Source organism: Limulus polyphemus, unplaced genomic scaffold, assembly GCF_000517525.1.
Source record: "Limulus polyphemus unplaced genomic scaffold, Limulus_polyphemus-2.1.2 Scaffold4587, whole genome shotgun sequence".
Lineage (NCBI taxonomy): Eukaryota > Metazoa > Arthropoda > Merostomata > Xiphosura > Limulidae > Limulus > Limulus polyphemus.
The window spans coordinates 56,791-68,399 of NW_013670197.1; the positions used below are offsets into that span (position 1 = coordinate 56,791).

The 11,609-nt window shown below is 32.5% G+C and overlaps 1 protein-coding gene across 1 annotated transcript in view; it reads right to left on the minus strand.

Moving 5' to 3' along the window:
• The window catches only part of LOC106471382 (lysosomal-trafficking regulator-like), a 69,491-nt gene that overhangs the window by 54,476 nt on the left and 3,406 nt on the right, over positions 1-11,609 (minus strand). Inside the window, exons 3-10 of the mRNA XM_022399983.1 lie at positions 9,909-10,018; positions 9,476-9,607; positions 6,443-6,613; positions 5,065-5,141; positions 4,682-4,870; positions 4,149-4,294; positions 2,774-2,879; positions 1,238-1,299 (exon numbers count right to left, since the gene is read on the minus strand). Coding sequence (XP_022255691.1) covers positions 1,238-1,299; positions 2,774-2,879; positions 4,149-4,294; positions 4,682-4,870; positions 5,065-5,141; positions 6,443-6,613; positions 9,476-9,607; positions 9,909-10,018 — 993 coding nt within the window. The remainder of the gene's footprint in view (positions 1-1,237; positions 1,300-2,773; positions 2,880-4,148; positions 4,295-4,681; positions 4,871-5,064; positions 5,142-6,442; positions 6,614-9,475; positions 9,608-9,908; positions 10,019-11,609) is intronic.

Below are 11,609 nucleotides of genomic sequence, written 5' to 3' on the forward strand. Positions count from 1 at the left end.
AACTACAAACTGTCAATTACTTAGCTTAGACTGTACAGTAGATATGAACTACAAACTGTCAATTCTTAGCTTTAGACTGTACAGTAGATATGAACTACAAACTGTCAATTCTTAGCTTAAGACTGTACAGTAGATATGAACTACAAACTGTCAATTCTTAGCTTAAGACTGTACAGTAGATATGAACTAACAAACTGTCAATTCTTAGCTTAAGACTGTACAGTAGATACGAACTACAAACTGTCAATTCTTAGCTTAAGACTGTACAGTAGATACGAACTACAAACTGTCAATTCTTAGCTTAAGACTGTACAAGAGATACAAACTACAAACTGTCAATTCTTAGCTTAAGACTGTACAGTAGATACAAACTACAAACTGTCAATTCTTAGCTTTAGATTGTACAGTAGATACAAACTACAAACTGTCAATTCTTAGCTTTAGATTGTACAGTAGATACAAACTACAAACTGTCAATTCTTAGCTTTAGATTGTACAGTAGATACGAACTACAAACTGTCAATTCTTAGCTTAAGACTGTACAGTAAATATGAACAACAAACTGTCAATTCTTAGCTTTAGATTGTACAGTAGGTACGAACTGCAAACTGTCAATTCTTAGCTTAAGACTGTACAAGAGATACGAACTACAAACTGTTAATTCTTAGCTTAAGATTGTACAGTAGATACGAACTACAAACTGTTAATTCTTAGTTTAAGATTGTAGAGTAGATATGAACTACAAACTGTTCTGTCAAGCTTTTACTCGTTGTTAAACAAATGTTTAAAGAACTCTATTCAATTATGAACTACAAACTGTTCTGTCAAGCTTTTACTCGTTGTTAAACAAATGTTTAAAGAACTCTATTCAATTATGAACTACAAACTGTTCTGTCAAACTAAACTCTTTGGTAAGTTATAAAATACTCTGTAATATACATTGTACTGGATCAAGCATTAAATTTCTTTACAAATGTAAAAGAACATGTTATAAAGTCTAGCTACTTCAACATCATAGTTCTAAAAGAACAACAATTATGAATAAAACGTGCAAGATTTGGGTGTTCTCTAACATTAAAACTCATTCACTGTTCTTATGAAAACATTTTATTTTGTCAAATTGACACAAACAAACCAGCCTTACAGTATACAAATACAGACATATTCTAACAGACAAAAGAATTATTCTATAGTTCACACATTATTTAAAGAATTTTTCCCTGATGAAACCACTCACCTATAAGAACTTCGCCAGGAGTTTCTTGTGATGGTGAAATGACGGTACAAGTGCATGTGTAACTAAAGCACAAAATCAAGATCTGAATAATGCACACAAAAACAGTAATATTCTTAAAATCACTACTAACAGTGACATTCAAATTAAAATAAACTACAAGTTGAGTACTGTATTCCTCCCTTGAAGCACTCATGCTCCTATAAGTGCCCCCTGCATGATTTTCAAAATAAAAATAAGTTAGCCTTCTTTTTAACATTACTCATTGTCATGATTTCGAAGACAAAACATCTGACTAACCTAACTTAAGGTTTTCATCTTTTCTATCAGCTAAGCAAAATACTTTAACTGACATTAAATTTCTAATCCATCTACGGGTTTCTATTTACGGCATAGATACGTAGATGCTACAATTTTCATCTTAGCTTGGAATATCTAATGTATAAGTGAGTAATGTATAATACTGAGGGAGAAAAAGCCATGTTTAGCTACTATAGAAAAAAATTTGAAGGTCATAACTGTTTTTTTTTTTATTAGCATCCCGCACCATTTTGTAGAAATATTTTGGTACCCGAGGTGTTTAAAGAAAGGAATATAGTAATCACTAACAAATAAGTAAACAGTGTGACATCATTCTATACACACAAGCAGATAAACCCAAACCTTTGCTAATGCGTTAGTGCCACGTAATGTTATGACAAATTCAGAAAGTTTTATATCATTCACTCTTCAAGTACTCAATAAATCTGTTTGATTTTGTGCCAAATGCAGTGTAGCAATATTGTAAAGTAACTGGTATTTATCTTATACATAAACATTACCTTCGTTAACATTTACAAATGTGTCCACTTTTGAACACAATTTATAAATGGAAAATATTTTTAAAAAATTTGTAAGGAAACTTATTTTACAAGTAGACATTCACACAAACAACCATGCATAAGTATGAAAAAATTATAGAAAAACTTTAAAACAAACAACGAAAGCTACAGTGATGAAAGTACAAGTCATGCTCTAACTACAAAAACATCTTAAATAATGGGGGAAAATCCACCTCTAGTCGATCTAAAACACTATTATACCAAGTGAGATATTCATGTGAGACCAATGTAGGTACACTTGCTCATAATGTCATACAGGTAAAAATACTACCTGTCACTGTCTGCAGCTAATAGTAAATGTTAATAATTACTTTAAAAATAAAAAAATAGTTATATCAAATGTCCACTAAAATGTACTATAATCTGAATATTATAATAATAATTTGGCTACTACCTGACAATCAGATACATTTGTATCCTATATACATTATCTGAGAAATACTTGATGACACTAAAGCAAGCATATTCTGACAAAATAATATTCAAATAAAAATTACATTATCTTTCAATGAAATAACTAGTACTGAATCCAATTAATGTTGGTCCTACTTCTGAAAACATTTCAAAAATCAGTTCCTGAAGAAAACAAACTTACACATCTAAAATAGATTTTTTTTTTTAATTACGAAACCATTAAACTGAAGCTCGAACAGCTTACGTGATTCTTTCATTCATGTGTAGCTTCTCAATCAGAGATGCAGAATCTGCTGCAATATCATCTTCCTCAAACAAATAAGCAAGAGGTGGCAAGTGGTTTGTTGGGCCTAAAAAAAACAAATAAGCAAGAGATGACAAGTGGATTGTTGGGCCTAAAAAAACAAATAAACAAGAGGTGGCAAGTGGTTTGGTGGGCCTAAAAAAAAACAAATAAACAAGAGATGACAAGTGGTTTGGTTGGGCCTAAAAAAACAAATAAGAGATGACAAGTGGTTTGTTGGGCCTAAAAAAACAAATAAGAGATGACAAGTGGTTTGTTGGGCCTAAAAAAACAAATAAGAGATGACAAGTGGTTTGTTGGGCCTAAAAAAAACAACAAATAAGCAAGAGATGACAAGTGGTTTATTGGGCCTAAAAAACAAATAAGAGATGACAAGTGGTTTAGTTGGGCCTAAAAAACAAATAAGAGATGACAAGTGGTTTGTTGGGCCTAGAAAAAAAACAAATAAGAGATGACAAGTGGTTTGTTGGGCCTAGAAAAAATCTCATCATAGCTGATTGGAAGCAACATCTTTAAATAACGACTAATTACTAGCAACCTACACTTTATAAACTCTTTAGAATATCTCTATACTAAATATATATAAATATAAAGTAAATACTATATCTGAAAGTCATACATGTCACTTGGCAGTTTACACTGTACCTTAACCCTTTCCCTGACTTAGGTCATTTAATGGTAAAGTTATTTGTTTTATAAACATTATTCATTTGTTGCAAAATTAGTGTAATGAGTATTAAAAATATAAGGAATTAATAAACAAATTTGTTGTATTTATCCAAGGTTTACATTTTGACTTGAGTGACAGTAACTTAACCTGTTATCATTCATGTGATGCTCATAAGAAGCTCTATTCTAATCTCATACGTTGAACCAAAAGAACCAGTTCCTGTTGTCACATTCATGAGCATCAGCTGTATATCAAATAAGTGGTTGTGTATCATGTATGATACTCAGGAGCTTTAGCACTATGTCCTGTGATGTACAGGTCAAGAATAGGGTTAAGTAGTAGTTACAATACATAGTTCTAAATTCAAAGACAGTTAAATCTATAGTCTCAAAAGTTCACAGATCATTAACTTATGAACAAAGCCAACTCAACTTTAATGAATCACAAAACAGTTAACATATGTCTCATTTTACCCCAAATAAACACTAAAAATTAGAAGATTCATCCTCCCCTTCTTTAGATTGTCTTTCTGTAGAGACTAGATATACTCAGTTTCTGGAGAATAAAATAACATGGATTTAGTGTCAAATATTCCAGTATTGACATGGTTTCACATTAATACGGTGCATTATTTCTATTACTTACCAAGTTTATATTTATATTCTGGCATTAAAAAACGAGAATTCATATGAAGATGACAATGGCGAGTCCGACGCCTTACCCGCTGGGGTCCTTCTGTTGGATCTAATTCCCAACTTTGTGGATAAGACTTTTCAAAAAACCAAGAAGCTCTGAGCAAAGAGATAAAAATATCCATAACCACCAAATGTCAACAGGTGATATGTCAATATCAAATCCAAATACATTTTTTCCATTTTCATTAGTACGTTTTACAAAATCAAAAAGAGGGTGATTCCACTTGAAAAACTTCAAAGTGTATTAACTTTGATGAGTTTGATTGCACACATTTATAAAACAAACCAGACTTCAATGACTAAATTTAACACCATTGGTATTAAACAAAATCAAGCTTGAAGTTCATATTGTGTAATTTCACCAGTTTTATTATTGGATCTTGATAACACTAATGCACTAGATTTTATACTTGAACTATATTTGCCCGATTTCTCATTTTCATAAAAATATATAATATGTTTATATCACAGAAGACTAATTACCTTTCATGGGTAAGTTGTGTGATCATCGAAAGCCATGCTCTTTTAGCTGCCAAACCTTGACTATATGTGGTTTTTATATTTTCAATAAACAGTTTTCTCTCCATGTTCTGGGCTTCAACTACCATTCGTGTCACAAACATAGCATTTTGGGAGACCAACTTTGCCAGATTTTCATGTCTTTGGAGAACCCTATGTATGTGAAGATTCAAAAATAATTGATTAACAAATGATATTAGTTAAGTAGTAATAGTGAAAATATCATTTCATGATTATTCTCATTATTATGTTATTAACAACAGTACAAATACAGATTTCTACCAAAACATAAAATAGTAAACAACATAATCTTTATCATTTTAATATTCTGAAGCTACTTCCCTTACCTGCTCTCTGAAGCACGATTGGTTTGGATCCACTGTTCGTGGTCACTATCCAATATCTGCTTCCAAGCCAGACTTTCCTGACAGGAGAAAATCATATGTATGTAATAATGTAAATTATATCTTCACACACGGTTATTCAGTCAGATTTTTGGAGTGGTGTGTGTGAACTGGTTCGAAAGTACGTTATTGAGTCAGATTTTGGGAGTGGTGTGTGTGTGTGCGTGTGTGAACTAGTTAGAAAGTAGGTTATTCAGTCAGATTTTTGGAGTGGTGTGTGTGAACTGGTTAGAAAGTAGGTTATCCAGTCAGATTTTGGGAGTGGCGTGTTTGTGAAGAACTGGTTAGAAAGTAGGTTATTCAATAAGAATTTTTTACTTTCTAACCAGTTCACACACACCATTCCAAAAATCTGACTGAATAATCTACTTTCTAACCAGTTCACACACACACCACTCCAAAAATCTGACTGAATAACATACTTTCTAACTAGTTCACACACACCACTCCCAAAATCTGAGTGAATAACATACTTTCTAACCAGTTCACACACACCACTCCCAAAATCTGAGTGAATAACATACTTTCTAACCAGTTCACACACACACACCACTCCAAAAATCTGACTGAATAATCTGCTTTCTAGCCAGTTCACACACACACCATTCCCAAAATCTGACTGAATAACATACTTTCTAACTAGTTCACACACACACACCACTCCCAAAATCTGAGCGAATAACCTACTTTCTATCTAGTTCACACACACACCACTCCATAAATTTGAGTGAATAACCTACTTTCTAACCAGTTCACACACACACTACTCCATAAATTTGAGTGAATAACCTACTTTCTAACCAGTTCACACACACACCACTCCATAAATTTAAGTGAATAACATACTTTCTAACCAGTTCACACACACACACACACACACCACTCCAAAAATTTGATTCAACCTACTTTCTATCCAGTTTCCTAATAAAATATTTCTTATTTAATGGTATCACAAATATTTTTAAAAACCAAACATCTTCCAAAACACACAATATAAACCGACTTTCTAGCCAGGTTCCTAAATGAATTAAGTGATGGTACTAAAGTTTAACTATCTTTAAAATAAACAAAACTATTCTGTATAATACATTAGCTAAAAAAATAAAATTCTTAACAGAAATGTTTCCTGAATACAAAACATCAGTGTGCAAATTTTACTGTACAGTAACGAGTATATTGTGCTAATGGGATCATATAATGCTGTTTTAAACACACTGGTAAATAAATACAACAAGAATAACACTTTCAACTACTTCAGTCAAGTGTTCTTATTTCATATATTGCAATATGCTACAGCTTTATCACTAACACAACAACTAACATTTTCTAAAGCAGCTTTGTTATCTTCCTTATTGGTGGATGGAAGAACACATGCTCCCATTCTGTGAAGAAAATGAAGAAATGTTGAAACGTCCTCTAACTGTTTTTCACTCATGTTTTCTGTCTGGTTGTTGAGGAGATCACAGATGAATAAAACAATTCGTGGATCATTCTTAAAAGAATAAATTAAGTTATCAGTATTCTTGGATTAAATTGAAAATATAATAAACATACAGATAACTAAGGTCTATACAAACAGTTATTTTTGTGTTATCTGAATAGATAATGATCACGAGTTAATCTAAAAAAAATGAAAATATAATGATTTACCTATTAATAACTACTGACAACGTACATTATGTGACATTCCTCGGTGCATATTGGTAGCAGTAACAACACTTGACAATGTACATTATGTAACATTCCTCAGTACATATTGGTAGTACTAACAACACTTGACAATGTACATCGTGTGATATTCCTCAGCACATATTGGTAGTACTAACAACACTTTAATGTACATCACGTGACATTCCTCAGCACATATTGGTAGTACTAACAACAACTGACAATGTACATTATGTGACATTCCTCGGTGCATATTGGTAGTAGTAACAACAACTGACAATATACATTATGTGACATTCCTCGGTGCATATTGGTAGTAGTAACAACACTTGACAATGTACATCGCGTAACATTCCTTGGTGCATATTGGTAGTAGTTACAACACTTGACAATGTACATCGTGTGACATTCCTCAGTGCATATTGGTAGTACTAACAACACTTGACAATGTACATTATGTGACATTCCTTGGTGCATATTGGTAGTAGTAACAACACTTGACAATATACATCATGTGACATTCCTCAGTGCATATTGGTAGTAGTAACAACACTTGACAATGTACATCGCATGACATTCCTCGGTGCATATTGGTAGTACTAACAACACTTGACAATGTACATCGCGTGACATTCCTCGGTGCATATTGGTAGTACTAACAACACTTGACAATGTACATCGTGTGACATTCCTCGGTGCATATTGGTAGTATTAACACTTGACAATGTACATCGTGTGACATTCTTCGGTGCCTATTAGTACTAGTACTGACAATGTACATCATGCAAAATTCCTTGATGTAAGACCTTACAGCTTTGGTTATACAGCTCTTGCTAGTGGGGTGGTAAGCTGTCCTTACGTAATGACTTCTTATCAGAATTCCTAGATCTTGCTTCAATGGTGACTACTTTGATGTTCTCTGATGTGGTAGTACTGCCTATACATCTTCTCATCTTGTGATGTCCCACCTAGACTTGATTCAAATTTTGTGATTTGTTGTGTTCATGGCCCTTATAGTGACATCTGTATTTAGAAGGTCCACGAGTTTTTCCAATTAGGACATGCTGGAGTGTTTGGTTATACTAAAGTACAGTTATTACATGTAAATTTATTCCTCACAAGTCCTGATTTGAGTATTTTAATTCTAGGTTGCCCTCCTTGATGTCACTGGAATTTTAACCACTGTTGTAGTAACTGCCATGTTGTGCATATTGATTTCCTGGTAGTAGACTGTGAAACTACTTGAAACTAACCTATCCTCGCATTCACATCCCTGCATTAGTTCAGTTCCCATTGTTAACTCTTCCTCAAGGTCAATTACCCACACATCATTAGGCAAAGAGAAGTATCCTAAAATAAGGGTAACTTCCAACATTCCTCTTGCTGGAATTGTATGTCCACATCAATTCATTTTCTTTTATCAATTCTGGAAGCATTTTCTAAATTTTCATTACCAAATGTGGTTGAACTATTTTATCAGAGGAACCAGTGTTAATAAACAGACTACAAATAAACCCATGGATAAGCCCATGAACTGGTTCCTTTAAATAATGAACTTCTTATATTGTTTGGAGCAGATGGGATATTCTCAACTGAACTTTGCCCCATAGGTCCAGCTAATTCCTGTCCGATTAGCCTTTTGTTGTTCCTATGATCTGGTTAGGCTTTAAGAAATCCTTAGGGTATTGCCCCCTTGGTGTATGAATAGCTGCTGATTCCTCAGTCTCATCTTTAATATCCAGGTTTTCAACAATTATAACAGTTCTCTTTCAACTGTTTCATCATCTCTAGAAAAGTTTCAATCTCATTTTGTGATCAGGTTGTCATCTTGAAATTTAGTTAAAGTTCTATTTTATTTTTGCCAAACTAATCCAACTTCTGATAACACTATTGTAAAGTGTTCTATCACTGGGCACTTTCTTTTGAACTATTTTGTAAAAATTATGCCAAATCTAGTCCACATTATGATGAAGAATTATCTAATTTCTTCAATATCATTTGCTACAGGCTACATTCACTAACACTTCGATAGGCATAACTTCAAATACAACATCTCAGTATAATATCTGAAGATAGTGGTGTACATAACTCAGAAATAAATTTACTTATTCAATTTCCTCTCACTAATTGATCAACAACAAACATGCTAACTAACTCACTCTTCTTAATAACTAAATCACAGAACTGAATAACTCACTGAATGGTACTGAATTGTTTCACTAATTAACTCATTACTCCTGTATATTATACGCTTGTTTCTATATATTATGCAAACCTTCTCAATTTTTAACATCATAATGACACTCCCTAAAGCAAACATAAATTAAAACACTGAAAGTATATCTTATGACATTACTTTTACTAAACACATTAAACATGACAACATTTTTTTAATTATTTGAGATATTTGTTGAAACGTATTTCAAAAACCTGATAATTTATTAAAAAGAATAATACATTAAATAAATAAAGAAAATAAAAGAGAATGCTATAAAACCTACTAATAGCATAAATTTCAACCAACACAAAATAGGTAACTTGTATGTTAATTAAATCAGTCACTTCTGTTACTTTACTGGCCAAGAAACTTGTCCTCAGTTGTAGCTCACATGTAATAATTAGTGAAAAACTTAGATAAATACACAGAATATTTGAATTCAAAGTACACAAGCTTCTAATAACTTACTTGTGGTGAGCTATGTAGAATAGTGTGTGTAATGTCCAGACAGCGGCTCTCTCTGACCACACATTCCACAAAAAAGCATCTCTCTTCTACAGGCTGAGATGGAGCAGTTAAAGCTAGAAACAGTCGACTCAACTGCAAAAATTAAAGTTTTAAAACAAGGTATTCAAGCAACAGTTAAATATGTTATCTAAAGCTGATTGTTTTATAACTTTCTATATTACTACATGGGTTAAACTTCTGTTAACTGTGACAGTTCATTATACAATAGTAGATAATTAATTATTAGAGGTAGCATTTCTCAACCCATTCAGTACCAGAGACTGCCTTACTCCATCCCTAAACTGTTGTGAGCTATTAAAATGCAAGTACAGTGAAAAACCATTACAAGTTACATATGCATATTCTGTCAGCTTTTGTTTTCATAAAATCCTACAGACTGACAAGGTAGTTGTGATGAACTAGTGGTTGAGAGAAAATGCCCAATTGCAGCATTTCCATTACTAGAGGTACTGAATTCAATGTAAAATTTGTTAATAAAGATTTCTAAAGGTGTACACAATACACAGATCAACAAAATTCTGTATAAAAAAATCATACATAAACCACTTAATTATGGTTGAATTTTACACTCAAAAATAAGTAGACCAATCAGTATAATGACCACTGCTGTTTGGTTTATTGATTGATTGATTTACACACTAGCGACGTTTAGCACCAGCTAAACCACACCTTCTTTACACACTAGAGACTTGAGTTCACAATATAACAATTGTTGGTGAGATGTTTTCTTGTATAAATAACATTTCCACCACTACTGTGTCTGTTGTATCCCAGCTGTTCAGAAAAGCCCTAGAATTGGCCAAGAGGCTTCACTGGTACTGGATACAGCACAGCTATAATGTGGCTGACATATTGTATATTTGTTACTTTCTTGTATACATTGTACATTTCATATAATATTTAATGTATAACATAGCATGTGAATTAAGAAAAGCAGGAATTTTGGTTTGGTAAATTTCTATTGTAACTTAAAAGGTGAAAAGGACAGATACTATTAAATCAAATTGAATTGGGCATAATTAGTAGAAGAGCCTTAAGAAGAGTACTAGAGGGAAGAGAGTCTGTGTCAAGATCAGTGCCAACTTCTAATTATAGTAGTAGTGGTAGTAATAGTATTGAATAACCTTATTAATATTGGGGATGTACTGTTTAAAATACATTAATTAAAAATTCTAATAAAATGTACAAAAAAAAAGATACACAAAAACAAAGGGAAAAAGTACCAGTGGTTGCTACTTGACAGTTTGATCTATATGATCAGTGGTTAGACCAAACTCCATGAATTGGAAGGAGGAAAGTGTGGTTTAGCTGGTGCTGAATGAATAATGAGCAGGTTAATTCATGAAGATAGTGTTCTGGTTTTTTAGTTCTTCTGAATAATGAGCAGGTTAATTCATGAAGATAGTGTTCTGGTTTGTTAGTTCTTCTGAATAATGAGCAGGTTAATTCAAGAAGATAGTGTTCTGGTTTACTAGTTCTTCTGAATAACGAACAGATTAATTAATGAAGATAGCATGCTGGTTTGCTAGTTTATTAAATGAGCAGGTTAATTCAATAATACAATACATAGTATTAAAATAAACATGTAATATAGGTCTAAGTATTATTTATCCTAATTCTGATTTGTAATGACATGAATGAAATTTATAAAAAAAAACTACCTTTCAATTTAAGAACTAACAAACCATGACACTATCTTAATGAATTAACCTGTTCATTATTCAGAAGAACTAGAAAACCAGCATGCTATCTTCATTAATTAACCTGTTCATTATTCAGAAGAACTAGTAAACCAGAACACTATCTTCTTGAATTAACCTGCTCATTATTTAGAAGAACTAACAAACCAGAACACTATCTTAATGAATTAACCTGTTCATTATTCAGAAGAACCAGAAAACCAGAACACTACCTTCATGAATTAACCTGCTCATTATTCAGAAGAACTAGAAAACCAGAACACTATCTTCATGAATTAACCTGCTCATTATTTAGAAGAACTAACAAACCAGAACACTATCTTCATGAATTAACCTGCTCATTATTCAGAAGAACTAGAAAACCAGCATGCTAT